This window comes from Lactuca virosa, chromosome 1, assembly GCF_052849685.1.
Source record: "Lactuca virosa cultivar CGN04683 chromosome 1, Lactuca_virosa_CGN04683_v6, whole genome shotgun sequence".
NCBI lineage: Eukaryota > Viridiplantae > Streptophyta > Magnoliopsida > Asterales > Asteraceae > Lactuca > Lactuca virosa.
In genome coordinates, this window is record NC_136426.1 from 4316861 (window position 1) to 4333055 (window position 16195).

General features: G+C 32.0%; 2 protein-coding genes across 3 annotated transcripts; both read right to left on the reverse strand.

The window, feature by feature from the left end:
* Positions 1-2819: 2819 nt before the first annotated feature.
* Positions 2820-6947, reverse strand: LOC145131821 (putative folate-biopterin transporter 4). The gene is made up of 7 exons (XM_079066471.1): positions 6688-6947; positions 4743-4870; positions 4430-4651; positions 3889-4335; positions 3590-3787; positions 3379-3516; positions 2820-3296 (listed from the first exon to the last, which is right to left on the reverse strand). Exons 1-7 carry the CDS (start codon positions 6766-6768, stop codon positions 3032-3034), a joined length of 1479 nt encoding a protein of 492 aa, XP_078922597.1. The 5' UTR covers positions 6769-6947; the 3' UTR covers positions 2820-3031.
* Positions 6948-12756: 5809 nt separating this feature from the next.
* LOC145131831 (RING finger protein) lies at positions 12757-14813 on the reverse strand. 2 transcript variants are annotated; one of them, XM_079066481.1, is made up of 6 exons: positions 14306-14813; positions 13847-13937; positions 13525-13682; positions 13389-13416; positions 13134-13242; positions 12757-13024 (listed from the first exon to the last, which is right to left on the reverse strand). In XM_079066481.1, the coding sequence occupies exons 1-6, from the start codon at positions 14582-14584 to the stop codon at positions 12943-12945; spliced, it is 747 nt and encodes a 248-aa protein (XP_078922607.1). In that variant the 5' UTR covers positions 14585-14813; the 3' UTR covers positions 12757-12942. The 2 variants fall into 2 exon arrangements, with proteins under 2 accessions (XP_078922607.1, XP_078922611.1); XM_079066485.1 differs by having other exon boundaries at positions 13525-13679; positions 14306-14735.
* Positions 14814-16195: the final 1382 nt, after the last annotated feature.

Here is a 16195-nt window from a genome sequence, read left to right on the forward strand (position 1 = left end):
ACATGTCATGTTTGTTTGAGGACTTCATACGTCCGCTCTATATCTTTTCTAGTAGATTCCTATCTTTATGTGAACAACTTTGCCTTTTACTGAATATGCCTTCATAAAGCAGAATAATATGGGTATATCCCATTACAGAGGTAGTAACCATATCTGTACAAATGTCTGCTCACCATAAACAACATATCAGAAACTTTGTCGGTTCAGATATCGTTGAAAATAGGGGACTGGCTAAAAACATTACGACCTTTGTTAAACCCTGCAACTCCAAAGAACGAATGTCATATCCACAAATCCTGAGATGCAACAGCTACCTATATCACCTTGAGTAAGTTGATCGCGCCATGCAGTTGGACATATTTCCCACGCAACATGAGTACAATCAAGGCTGCCAATCATTTCTGGAATCCATGCCTCTCTTCATGTGCCAAATATAATCTATCAATATCATGTGTTATGGTTTGCTCAAATATTCTTTGCGATAAACCTCATACACACATGCGCAAAAAAAAATGCACATTCTATTGCGGTCCTCTCAGATACTTTCAAGTACTCGTCTGATGCATCAAAGGCTATATTGTATCCTAAATATCTAAGCATAACCGAACATTTTTGTAAACTAGTAAAGCCAATTCTACCTCTAGGATTGGGTTTTTGCTTAAAAAAATCATAACGCACCTCAAAAGCATTACTAATATGTAAAAGTAATGTCTTATTCAGACGAAAATGACGTTCGAATGTCGTATCATTATAAAGACAGTTATCGGCAAAGTAATAACATACCAATAATTTATGTGTGGCTTTGTGATCTCGATTTACAACCGCTCTTATATGCGAAACATCTTTACGTTCTTCATTGTCTATGTATTGTACGGCATTAAAGAGCGTCGAGATAAATTCACCATCGTCATTCGAATCATAATTTGTAATATATATATATATATATATATATATATATATATATATATATATATATATATATATTGAGAGTATAAAGAGATGAATGGTTTGAAAATATGGTAAGATGTGTCTATATAGGTAACTTTTATTTATTTAAAAGATATACATTTTGACCGTTGGAAACGGTCCAAGCATTTGATTGGTCGTCATCTTCCGTCCTCCCCACCACAACCAACGACAACAATGCCCAACCACGAACCGACGGGATAGTGTGCATGGTCGTGGTTCGTGGCCACGTCGACCACGAGTCCTTTCGTGATGTCTATACCGGATGCTCTAATAATGGTTATACCAAGGCTGGCCCAAAGGCCGGGCGAGCTGGGCCATGGCCCAGGGCAGCAACAAATGATGGGGCATCAAATTTTAACATATGTATTTTTTTGGCCCAAAATAATAATCACAACATAAATCCAACTTGATAAGGGTGTAGCCGTGTAGGTCTGAGAAGGCACGAGAGTCACTGACAAGAAACAAGTAGATGCCTTCGTCTTTTTGGGAAAAACAACCTCCACGCCTAATTGAAGGAGTCCGAAAGAACTGAAGAAGACGAGGAGATGGGGAGGAATCGATTGGATCAACGCTAACTTGTGTCTTTACCTGCTGCGATTTCCCTAATAAATCAATTAATCAAAGATTTAAGTATTATAAATTCCCATATGCTCTCCTCTCTACTTTGTATCTAATCTGCAATCTCTTTCAAGTTTCATCTCTACTCTCTTACTTGTTACTTCTGAGATAATTTCTCAATCTCTTTAATCATTGTTTTTAGTTCTTCCCTTCATTGAAGTTGTGGCATGTGCGATGTATGGCTAGTAGCTCGAACAGGACCAAGCCCATCAAGTATTTGACTAATTGGCTGTTTGAGTATATGATTTGTGAATATTGTGAAGCAATAGTTTTCTTGTATAAAGTTTAAGTACAAATTTTGTTGTTGTTTTATAATTTATAAACGCTTCAATCTATCGTCATTAATTAAGAAATAGTCATATTGTTTGAGTAATTAAATGATTTGTCTAATTGCTCTCACAGTGAACCAACACTAGTTAATAGAATTTGGGTGTTCAATTGTTCATTAGAGTTTAGTTTCGTGTGAGTTTGTTTGAATAGGATTAGAGTATTTTTGATGTTTACTAAAGTGTGCTAATTTTGGTTATAATAGAACAACAATTTGTTAACATGCGTAGAGTTTTTACATTGTTTATTAGAGTATTTTAATGATAATTTGTTTGATTTTCAGTTGATTATTGTTTATGTTTATTACAGTATAATGTGTGCCTTTATCCAATAATTTACATGTTTGTTAGAAGGATTGAAAGTATAACTTACATATCACAAGAAACAAATCTACTTGTTGCAATCCAAAGCTTTGTCCATCCATTATATACCGTAACAAAGAAGTTTTTAAAAATTAAAAATTGTAGAGGTTATATATGCAGACTAAATGGCGTAAAAAAGATTGAATTGTTAAGCATCATTGATATTTTTGCAACAAAGAATATACCAACACAAAGACATCAATTTAGGTGATGTTAGCAAGTTTTTGTTTGTATGTATACAAAATTTTTATATATAAAAATGATTTTTATTTTGGTTTTATTACTCTACCTTGTATACGGGTTCCGTACAAATATAGGGGCATCGATAAGTGTTTTTGCCCGGGGCATGAAAAACACATGGACCGGCCCTCGGTTATACATCAACGAAAAAATTTATAAATAAAAAATGACAGATTCATAAAGCTAGTGATATGCACAAAACCATCCACTCCGGTGTAAATCAAAATCTTGTATGAATTTTCACTATGCACACATGGCGTGTGTGTGCAATGCTTCTAGTGTGTAGTGCTTGTTTAAAGAACATACACAAATCCAACAACTCTTTATTTCAGAAACCGATGGATAAATTTGAATCTGAATATGGATAACAAATTTTTGGTATACAATATCTTTTTAGTGAGTAAATCTAGACCAAAATTGTATTTGAAATGAAGCTCAAGATTTCCCTAATTAATCCAAACTGTTAAAACTGTCATAACAGGGGTTTGTGTTTGTATCTAAGTATGTATCTGTGTCTATGATGCTGATATCCCTGTAGCTTCTTCTGGTATGAGAAAGAGAAAAAACACGGGGAAAAATGTGCAAAAGACCTGAATACATATCCCCAGACTAAGGTTATCAAAAGAGCCTGAAGAGATGTTGAGAAAGGAAGCTAAACCCGCACCAACAAAGGACCCGATTGTGGACCCCAGGTTGTTTATCGACATGAAGAGAGCAAATAAAGTCCCTTCTATTCCAGGCGGACATAGCTGTCCCGATAGGATCAAGAAAGGCATAAACCTGCAAACCACAAGCTAATCAGTTACTAAAATAAAATATAAAATGGGACTTTGAAAGTCAAAGAAAAACATCAAATGTGTACTTGAATTGATTGACTGCATCTGAGAGAGCAGATCCAAACACCACCAATGTCTCATCTGAGATCCCTAACCAAACATTCCATCTACAAACCAACACTACATCTACAAGCGTCAGCAAAGACAGACCAACATGTGCAAACCTGCATTTAAAATATCAACCAAACAGTTTATGAGGGAGTGTGATTTTGCAAAAAGAAAAGAAAGGAAGCTTACATAAGAATCGTTCGTAGTTTCATCTTTTTTAGAAAACGATTGTAAATGAAAGTTCCAAGCATTAAGCCTATCCACCCAATAACACGTGTTGTCCCCAGAAACGATGCTTCCAAATTAAGGACTTCTGTTTGGTAGTAGAACATGATTGTTGACAGGTTTGGGATCGTCACCTGTGCTAGGAAAAACCAAGCCATTGGTCTTGGTTCCCATGTTGTGTTGTTGTGTTCAATCAAATCAGAACTCATCTCTACCAATAATTAAAAATAAAACAAAAAAAAAAAATGGTATCCATTTTGTACCTTAAAATAATTGGCTGTCGAAAAGCTTTAAACAAAGTATAACCAGCCAACTTTAATGATCGAAGCCATTGTAATCCAGAAGAAAAAGATCCAGATGGATCCTTTTCAAGTATCTGACTGTTGTTTTTATTGATCTTTCTCTTGGAGCTCTTTTTTCTCCTTAAAGTGTTGGTTTTATTATGGATTTGATTTGTGGATTTATCTTCATCTGAGACGGAGATGCTCCCATTAAGACCATTAGTATTAGAGGTGGAATGTTTTGGGACAGGAGTCTCCTTCACAAAAGCACATGAGAAAAGCTGTAGAGTTGGCAAAACAGCAAAAAGAAGAAAAATGGTTTCCATTTGAAAGTTGGTGAGTGCGTATCCTCCTAATAAACTCCCACAGATTCCCCCAACAGCCATTGCCATCCATGATACCGACTGCAGGTCCCCAGCAAATTTAGCCCTGAGAATCAACATTACAAACTTTAATCCATAAACAAGCCCAAAACTATTATTTAACTATTTATTATAGCTCAAGTGTTTTTCAAAGGACATACTTTTCAAGTCTTGCAGCTTCAGCAATCATTGCATCAATGACAACATCTGCCATTGCAGAACCAAGATTTTGCAACAACAAGAAGATCATGAGTTGGTCTCTGGAATTCCTTATGCTTTCTTGAATGCCGACAATCACCCATGGAAACAGGGACAGAAGTGTTGCAATCACTAAATAAGGAATCCTCTTCCTTCCTTTGATAGGGATACAATCCGACACAATTCTGCATCCAAATATATATCATCATCATCATAATCATTTTCAAACAACCAAATCTGTATCTGTATATAATAATAATAATAATAAATACCCACCCGTATATTGGTTTTATGCTCCATGGAAAAAACGCTATGGAAGTCACAAACTGAGAGGCCGAAGGAGTCAGTTTCAGTCTGTCCTTCAACTGATAGGAAACCGCTGTCCATACAAATGATCTAAAACCCTAAACAAATTTAATGTCATTGTTTAGTAATAACAGCTTCCTCAAATACTCACAACACAGACATATACAACCAAATCCAAATTGTTTTGTGGCAAAAAAAAAAAGTTATTACTGAAATTTCTAACACACAAACTAAAGAATTTGATATAAAACTCCTCTTTCTTGTCCAACTCAAGGGAAATTTTTCAGCCTTATGTTCTGATGTGGTCAAGAGAGCAAAGCTTAAGAATTTGATATACAAGTAGGATTTGTTTTTTAGTTGCTCTAGATGTACATCTTCTACAACCACAACATTAGTCTAAACAAAGATATCTAAAAACTCTACATACATATTCAAATACTTACTCATTCACATGAGGTTTTCTAGTACTCTATTCTAAAAAAACAAGGAAACAAGTGTACTTGTCTATGGTCATAAAGAACAACAGTTTTCAACTTCAGAGTCGTTATGAATTATAGTTACAAAAATGCACCACAAAGTTATCTACTAGTAGTACTTGCTACATAATTCATGTATTTATCATTTTCTTCCCATGATTATATAACCTCCTCTGTCCCACTGAAAAAGTGTCCACTTTATAATTTAGAAGGAACTGAAAGACAAACTTTTGGAAAACCATTACATTTAGTTAGATACAAACTAATAACTCTAGATCTGATCTCTAAAAAGGAAGGTAGCTTAAGAGCATTATTTTTTTCTTAATGACACAATTTAGAATAACACATCTTAAGCCAGAGTCTTTCTTTGGAATGCATTGAGCTCATTTCTCTCCATCCTCTCATATAGTCATATGTGAGTTCTAGAATTAAGCTTGTGAAATGATCCTATGAACAACTCTCTCGTGATAAACAACAATATGGCTAAAAGAAAGAGACCGTGTGGACCAAAATCAGTATCCTCTATTTATCCATAATGATGATAATTAGCAGACTGATCATCTGAATCTAAAATCTTTTTACAAAATAATATGTTGTGATCATTTCTACAAAGAAATGTGTGCATTTTTTATTGGATGGCCTACTAATTACATCTACTTCATTTGTTAACTGTGATCACTATTTATGGAGTTGCTTGATCATAGAAATTCTATTGTTGACCAATTTAATTCTCAAATTTTTATTAAACCAAGTCAAGTATGAAAACTATCATATTTTAGTAATTAGTATCTTATATAGAGAGCTAATTAATTATAGAAATACCAGTATAAGTGTATCAGTTCATGTAAGTGTATCAGTTCATGTAACAGGTGAGTTTGGTAATTTGTGAATGAAAGATCAAGTGCTCAAATTATACACAACCAAAACAGAGGAGCCATAGCACACCAGCGTCTGGCAAAGCTAAAGTTGAACACGAACAATTGCTTTCCAATTTTGTGGTTAATGTTTAACAATAGTATGAAAACATAAACTAAATAATTTTAGGCCCCAAATTCAATACTGTAAATTCCATCTTAGATTTTTTGGCTCCGCAGTTGACAATAGTCAACCCATTTCAAAGCATATTACTATTAAATTCATATCGTTTCTGGAGAGAACTCTTCTATCCAGGAAAAAGGACCAAGCACGGCCTTTGAGATCAAACCAAATCCCAAAGTTCGAGATTATTCATTTAAACATCAAAATATACTAATGCTGATATGCATCAATATTATCAACCACTTTTGAATCTGAAACAATCAACCAAAATAGCTAATCGCATATCGTGATCCGAAAACTTCCATAAACCCTTATTCAGTCGTACACGTGATCATGATCAATCGCAATCAAAATTGAAAAAGAAATAGGGATGACAGATCTTGGATGATGTGAAAGTATACCTGGGTGAAGTAAATCAAGCAGACAAGCCAAACAAAAGAAGCACCGAAAGCAATTCGCAGCTGTTTCAGCCAACCAATCATTTTTTTTTTCTATTTTTGCGGTTTCGAGATTCTAGGGTTTGGGAAAAACCTCCAATTTCATGGGCGTCTTAGATTTTTAGAGAGAAAAAGAAGGAGAAGAAACGAAGAACGCGTTTCCTTGTCGCATTTCCCACCCAGTTTTCTTCAAACGGTTTTCTTACGTCCTTCCTTCATTTACTCCTATCACGTCACTCTACAGTTTTAATATAAAAAAAAAATTAAATTACGTAAAATAATAATTTATTTTTGATTGATTTTGTTTTAAGAGACTTTGGGTATCCTATCAAAAACTAGCCAAAGTTAGAAATTGTTTGCTCCAGTAGCATTAACTTTTATTTGACAAAACTATAAATTTTTTGAATATATAAAATTCAACAGGTTTGCAACAAGCCATATGCGGAAAAGCAAAGTGGTTGCAACGACTTCGATTTTTGTTTAAAACTACAAAAGAGCAATATCAAGTCGAGATAGGTCATATGTTTGAGTTTGAGAGACCATGGGAGATGTTGAGAAGAGATCCAAAATAGACTCAAACTTCAACATCGACAGATGTGCAATCTAAGCGTTGAAGGTGGAGATATGGGAGAAACCTAAGGTCAAAATTTAAATGTTAGGATCGTTTTATGTTTTTAATTTATCGTATTTTTTTGGTCTTGTAATGTTTTTTTTTTCAATTTAAATGTTATGGTTTATTTAAATAACTAGATTATGACCCGCGTTAAACGTGGGGAACACATAAATAAAATGCAAATTTATATAGATTTTACAAAATAATTATAAAAAAAGTAGGGTTATTGGTATTATTGAAATGTGTAGAAATTACACTAAAATAGGTAAATATATATAGCGTTAAAGGACCTCTTTATAGACAACATTTTTTGTTTTATTATTTTAATGACCTTGTTTGTCACATATAAGTACCTTGAACCATTTTTTACTTGTGACACGGCAAACAACTATATATAGCCAACCATGCGTGAAAATGGGTCTACACAAGTATAATCCAACATTTAACAATGTACTTTCAAAATACATTGTTATTTTATGGCTATATTGCGAAATATAACTGTTTATTTCAAAAAATAGCAACTTATTTATGTTCCTTTAAAATGAACCACATAAAACCCCCCACAATATTAAATATAAAGAAACTATAACCAATAAATCTGCAACGAAGCTAATCATCTCCCTCCACTTCATCTCTAATATCAGATCTTGTTTTCCTTATCTAAGTTATTGTCACTATCATCGACAATGTTAAGATTCATTGATGGCTTCTTTTTTATTTTAGGGAGAATATGACAAAAATTATTTATCAGGTCCATCATTTATGTTTATATCTTCGTTTTTTTTTGTTGATTTTGATATGCCTTCTTCGGTCTACCACCATCTTTTTTTTCAGGCTCCCTTTTTTATGAAATAACATTTTTTTTGTGAAATTCTTTCTACGGTTTTGAGTATGTGCAGGTATGTTGATTTTTTTTTAAGTAAAGAAAGTAGGGTTTTTGTTCGATGTTGGTTCCTAGGTTTGGTTCTTATTTTTTGTGATTTCTCATAATCCATTGCGTTTTATTTTCCATCTTTATCTACAATCTTTATGTATAGAACACTTTATCCATATAGTCATTCACTATAGAGTTAAATGAAGGAAAAAAGAAACACCCCTTTAGTTTTATTTACTTTGCAAATTATCGAGCCTCCATGCAAAGCTTACAACATAATGAAAAAAACAAAAAACCCTTATGAGGTAAATGCCAATTACGATTCTACCCCTTTTCCTCTTGTAACAATTATCTCACTTCAAAACATCTACTTTTGTGTTTCAGCATATTATTGATAGCATGAAAGATCCAAGCATTGTTGCATTTTGGTTAATCACAATGCCTCAAATTATGGGAGGATTTAAATATGGTGATGAGGTCAAACATAAAATATGGTGGTAATACAAGGTTCTTCTATTTCTTATTTATTTATTTACTTATTTTTTAATTCAACTTTATTACAAAATTAAATAGCTTCTTTTGTTGATATTAGTGTTTCTTATTTAGAAAAATATATGATATGATCAACTTCGTGATGCTATAGCAATGAGAAAACTTGGATGAGCAGGAAGTGAGATAAATTTATAATTTATTAGCTTCAATGAGAAATTAATTAATTACAATTTTGTTATTGAATTTGAAATACAACAGGGATTATATCAATGGATCCTGAACGTGCAAGAAATGATCCAGTGGTAGTAAAGAACATTCCTTACTATAAAGCAAAGAGCAAATTAGGGGCAAAAGTGATGAAGCTCAATCTACCACCATGACCTCAAAACGGGGAGGGGGGGATCAGTATAAACAAAAGTTTTTTCATTTATTTTTAGTGATTTACATATTTGGTCCCTGTGTTTAGTTGATTTTTTTGGTTTTGGTCCCTAAAAGAATCAGGTTGTAGTTTTTGGACCTTGTTTCATTGTTTCATAAAACTTTTATGATTGCCTAAGTTAACAGCCTAGCTATTAGGTTTTTTCTTTTAAATCACCATTTTGCCTTTGAACCAAAACTAAAAAACATATAGCATAACAACAAAATTTATATTTATATTTTTTTTTCTTTTTATTTACTTAAGTTTAGAGTAGATTACATTTTTGGTCCTTGAGTATACCTGATTTTTTTTTCAGAAGGTTCTGAGGGGCGTTTTTGGTATTTCAGGGTCAAATGCTGACTCTAGTTGAGTGCACACTTCTATTATACCGTGCATTCTTACCTGCCCATGTATGGTACCGATTCTTTTTGAAAAAAGAATACGGGAGCCTATTTTCATCTTTCACAACATGCTTATATTTAACTTTAAAGCTCATATCAATTGTTGATAAGGTATATTTCTTATTCTTATTTTGTTACTACCGGAGACATAAAAAAACTTTCTAATGAGGGCGTTCATGTCTTTTGTACAACCCGTCTGTTATATTATGTCATGTCATCTCTTGTCTTGTCTATTGATTTTTTACAAAGGTATACACACATGTAACATCATAATTTCATTATATATAACATCCAATTTTAACATTGAGTTTACTGTTTTCGAAAATAGGATCATAGTTACCGATTAAATAGATGGAACCAAGAACCGAACACAACATCAACAAAAAAAATTCAAAAACAACATTATACATCCAAATTATAAGTATTCAACAAAGAACCATACGAATGAGTAAAAACATATAATTTCGAAAACAATATCAAACTTACAGATTAAAATGATTTAAGGAAGAAATACATACATTTATTCAACTAATCAGACTGATGGGAAGGTTGAAGTTTTTTTGCATTTGTTTTCTACGTGGGAATTATGACATAATGTTTGTGTAAATCGATTATTAAAAAGGTTTGAAATATATATACAAGTCAATATGATGAAAATTAGCAGGTAATCAATTGAAATCTCATTTAAACTTAAAATAGAAGATATCATGCTTGAAAGTGTATTGGTTCATAAAAATATCCGAAACTTTTGAAATTTGAAATTAATAGTTTCCGAGATTTCAACATATAATGTATTTGGAAAGCAATTTTAAATGGAAATAGAGCCTAAATTTAAGGTTTACATTAATAAGGAACCAATTTTGTAGTTGTAAGTTTGGAAAGAATTCAAGTATCATTTTCATTTAATTCCTACATTTAATTTCCTAATATAACGAATTGACTTCTTGTTTGATCAAGGTGACGTAAGCAAATTGATCTAAGGGTGTAAAACCTATAAAGAAAACACAATCAACGATCCAGATTGTTTTAGATGATGTCATAAGGTTTCTCTTTTAATAATATTTAGAGATTTGTTTTCTACGTGGGAATTATGACATAATGTTTGTGTAAATCGATTATTAAAAAGGTTTGAAATATATATACAAGTCAATATGATGAAAATTAGCAGGTAATCAATTGAAATCTCATTTAAACTTAAAATAGAAGATATCATGCTTGAAAGTGTATTGGTTCATAAAAATATCCGAAACTTTTGAAATTTGAAATTAATAGTTTCTGAGATTTCAACATATAATATAATTTGGAAAGCAATTTTGAATGGAAATAGAGCCTAAATTTAAGGTTTACATTAATAAGGAACCAATTTTGTAGTTGTAAGTTTGGAAAGAATTCAAGTATCATTTTCATTCAATTCCTACATTTAATTTCCTAATATAACGGGTTGACTTCTTGTTTGATCAAGGTGACGTAAGCAAATTGATCTAAGGGTGTAAAACCTATAAAGAAAACACAATTAACGGTCCAGATTGTTTTAGATGATGTCATAAGGTTTCTCTTTTAATAATATTTAGAGATATGTTTTACTAAAATAATACATTTTATAGAATTATATTTGTGTTTATAATTATTAAAAAAAAACTCGAAAAATAATAATAACATGGTAATATTTTGGTATTATAACATAATAATCATTTCCTACGACAGTGTTATAACTTGGAGAATGACGTGGCATGTGAATTGACTATTTTGTGGTGTTATGACATAATGTACACCCACGAGCCTAATAGATGTAAAAAGTGTTACTAAGAAAGTAATACATATTTATTTTTCTAGCCATATTAATCATATTATTTATTAATCGATTTTAGGACAAGCTAACAAACTAACTTCAAAATTCAGAACTATTATAACCCAATAGAGAGTGTTACTCAAGTTATGTTTAGCATGCATAACCCATCTTATTTTTTAGAACTATTTATTATTTGATTTTATTATAAACTAACAAACTAAATTCATTAAAAAGCTCTACCAAAAAGCTTTCATCTACAATATATTCTTAGGACATGTTTAACGAAACTAACCGGTATTTGAAAATTAAAAACTGTATTTTAGGACATTTTTAAAAAAACTAAATGGTAGTTGGAAACTCAAAATTGTATCTTTTATGTGAACACTTAGGCTGTGTTTGGTGCGTCACAGCTAGCTGATAAGCTAGCTTATTTTTCGAGCTTTTTTATGTTGTCATATTTGGTAAGCCAAAAAGTAACTTATAAGCTAGCTTTTTGAAAAGCTACTTAGACAAGTTTTTTAGGAGCTTTTTTAAAAATTTCCAAATACACTCCTTAATTAATTATAGAAACACATACTCTCACATGTCATTTTATGTAATTTTATATATTTCAGCTAGTTTTTCAGCTAGTTTTACCAAACGTTATTTTTTATCAGCTAGCTTTTCAGCTATCAACTAGCTTTTTATTTAACAGCTAGCTTTTCAGTTATCAGCCAGCTTTTTAGCTAACAGCTAGCTTTTCAGCTAGTACGACAAACATAGCCTTACAATCGTTACCTACATATGTAATTAAAACAAAAAACAAAGATGTAAACAAAATGAAAAGGTGATTATCATGATAAGTCAATTTACCAAACTATTTATAATAACTTTTGGAATATTAACTTTTTGTTTAAAATAAAAGATTTAAATTCATACTTCCAAAGGATTCTTTTTTTTTTTTAGTTAAAAACCTTCAAAAGCTTAGGTGTGGAACATGCCCTTAGTCAGGCAATGAAAATATGGTGTCGGATGAAATTTATGTGTTAGTTAGGCAATGAAGATTTGTGTCGGGAGAAGAATATCGTCTTAATTCTTAATTAGGCAAGAGATGATATCGTGGATGGAAACACATGCTTGATTGTAACATACACAAGACATTGTTTTCCCTAAAACTAAACAGGCCTGTAACACATATTTTCAGTTTTCCGAAATTTGTTTGGCTAAATGTTCAAAGTTGTTTGAACTGTTTTCTTACATTTAGTTGATTTTAAAATTTCTAAGTTATGAAAGTCCAAACGTTTGACTTGTAACCCAATTGATGATATGGTGTTGCCACGTGTGTTTGACTAGTGACATGGAAGTTTACAAGGAGAAGATGATAAGATTTGAAGGCAATACTAAATAATAGTTTGAAGAAACAAAGGAATAAGGATTTTCAATTATAAGAGAAGAGTAAGAGCATGATTGATGAAGCAACACAAATGAAAAGAATTATATACAAGAGTTGTATGTGTAATGAATCCTAGAAGTAGGGGGAGACTGACTGACTTGCGATATGATATGATATAATATATGATATGATAATATACTTACTTACACAGACCCAAACCCAACAAAGAAAGAAAGAAAGAAAGTTAGAGTCGCAATATATCAGAAAAGCTTGGATATGACATTGCATGAAGTCCAGAATGCTGCTGAAGCTGCCCTTAGAATAGCCGGGTTCTGGTATATCCTGAGAAAACAAAAATAAACATCATATCCAATTCCTATTGACATGTACATTTATTGTCAAAATATAAGGAAAAGAAAATTTAAATCTTTTAAAATAATAATAATAATACCCGATGGCAGTTGCGCCCCAAGATGCAACGTTGTAGATAACTTTGCTTCCATCCCACGCCTTTCTAAGCTTTCCCTTTTGTTTTTTCATGGAGAATGTCTTGCAAAGGGCTGCAACAAACCAACCAATAAATCTTTTACAACACATACATACGTTCCTTGGTAAAATCGTACGTATAAGTAAATTATTATAATAATATATATAAAAAGATTGGATTTTTGAAACCTCTTGTAATAATATGCTAATCTAAACTCACCATCCTGGAGTTGTTTTGGACTCAAATCCTGTGTGAAAGAATAACAATTGATTGATTAATTACCCACATTACATATAATTAGAAATCAAAAAAAAAAAAAAACAAAAAATTAACGACAACAAGTGTAAGTGTGTACCTTGGTCTCTTTAAGGGAAAGTAAATATGCAGCCATGAAGCATGCAATTCCATCCACGATATCATCTTGTCTCACTAACACATAATCTTCATCTGACACCATATTTCCACCTTCCCATAGATCCTTTTCACTCACCACGTCCCATGAATTATTTTCTTCTAAATATGTCAATGTTTCACAAACAATTCTTACTTAAACATTATATCCATAAACTGTTGTTTACTACTTTTGCTTTTACTTAACATTCTCAAAAAGCAAAAATCAACTTCAAATATGCATTTTCTTATGTTCTCATTATCAAAATCAAATTTTGAATACATACCTGCTAAACCCTGTGGAACAGACACCTGTGCGCTCTCTAGTTTTTGAAGAAAATCCGGGCATTCAACTCTCGACTTCAGTAGACTGCATAGCTACACACAAACAAATCTCACAATTATACTTTTACCCCCTACCAACTTTTCTAAAACTTCAATACAACTTGGAAATTTATATTTATCTCAAAAGGCTCTACTCCAATCTGATTATTTTGGCCCTATATAATCACTCTAATCCAAACTGCCTAATCTCAACTGATTTGTGCGACTTCAGATCCAAACCCCACCTTAAGAGGGGTTGGAGCAAATTCAACTCCAATTATGAATATGATTTATAATCAGTTCAAATCCCAATTCTAAAACTCTTGTTTCATGCTCCCCAACACTTCCTTCATAGACTTTGCGCCAATTTGAGTTTACAATTTAACAGAATTGAAACGAGAAAAAGCAAAACCCTAACTTACCAAATCAGCCTCGCCGTCCTGCGATTGCGGATAAGATCCACGACAGCCGCTGCTCGTTCCGGCAGAATCACCATCATCAACAACTTCATCACCACTTTCGTCATCATCTTCAATACAACCAGTAGTGCTAAGCAATTCAAGAGCTCGTTGGCATTGATCAAGAACCGCCTCTAGGGTTTTTCTCTTCACACGAACCTGATCCCTTTCGGAATTTACCCTCTCAACACCACCGCCGACGATGATGGGTTTAACACCACCCGACACCTCAACGACCTCCATATATGAAACCCAGATCAATACATATGTAATTTATACATACACAACTAAAAAAGGTGAAACCTAAAAAGGATGTCTTGTTGTATAATTGATGGTGTTGGTGTTCGTATGATGGATAAAGATCGAAATTGAAGAGTATGTCGTCTGAGTTCCGTGCAAAGTTTGATAATTTGGGGATTTTTGGGGGATTGTGGTGGGGAAGGGGAGATGGTGCTGGCGTGAGCCGCCTACGTACCGTCTCCATTATTGATGGTATATAATTGGGTATAAGCAAGTACAGAGAAATCTTGGCCTTTTTTCCAAGAAAATGATAGTGCTTACCTTTTTGGTCTGTCCTAAAATAATAGTCAATTTCTAAAAATAAATAATATTTTTACCAAAATACTCCTTCATTATTACTTAACCAACTAAACATTAAATGAAACATTAAATACAAAGTAATGACAAAACTGTCATTTTATTAAATAAAATTAGTGATAATTAATGTTTTTCTTAATCTATGAGTTTTTTGTCTGTGAACAATAATATTGGGACGGAAAGAGTAATATATTATTTTATTAACATAACATAACGATACAAGTATTTAGGGATGATCACGTAATTAAATTCAAGCACGTTTTCGATAAATTTTACACATTTTAGAAGAATTTAGCAAAATTCACTAAATTGGAAGGGGTTACAATACAAAATATCATATTGTATTTATCGTACAATAATAGCCAACTACAAAAATACAATTTTCAAAAATTAGTTTGAAATTATTTTGAAATCTATACTTTGAAATTTTGAAAAATCTTATCTATATTTTGAAATTTTGGCTTACCAAAATACTTATAAAGTAATTTTGAAAAATAGTAAATTTTGTAAAACGGTGATTGTAAAATGAATGATTATTTATGATATTTCATATATATCCAAATATTTGAACTTAAACATTAAATAATCGAAAAACATTAGTTAAGCGAGAAAGAGTGATTTGACATTAAATAATAGAAAATCATTAGTTAAGCTTGATTATCTCTATTTATAATAAAATATTTCATATTCAAAACATTTAAATATGACGTGTGATTTGACAAAATTAATTGATTTTCAGATATGATTTATGTAATTAAAAAAAAAAAAAAAAAAAAACCGAATATTATAAACAACTTACCATGAAAAGTTACAACTTGTTTTTACTTTCTGATCTTCGATTGCAAAAGCTCTTGTAACTTTTTGTGATTGACTATTTTGTTGAATTTTTATCATTATATTTATACATATATAACAAGGCAACAAGCCCATGTGTAAGATAGGGAGAGAGAGGCCCAAGCCCATGTGGGTATTTATAGTCCAGTCCACTCTAATAAGGAAGGATCTAAAATCCGAAGGGGTAAATTCAATTGTCTGTTGTTGCATGTTGTGGATTTGAAGTGTTTCTGCTCAATGATTACATACTATGCAGGGATATGAGATAACGGATTACCACATGCATGACTTTTTGGGTATGAAACCTAATTGAATAAGAACATCACGTATATATGTATCTGGCATGTGTAGTTTGGGGTAAATTCAAGTGATAGTATGGTCATATATGGTTAGAAGTTGAATTACTTTCATGTGTTTGATGAT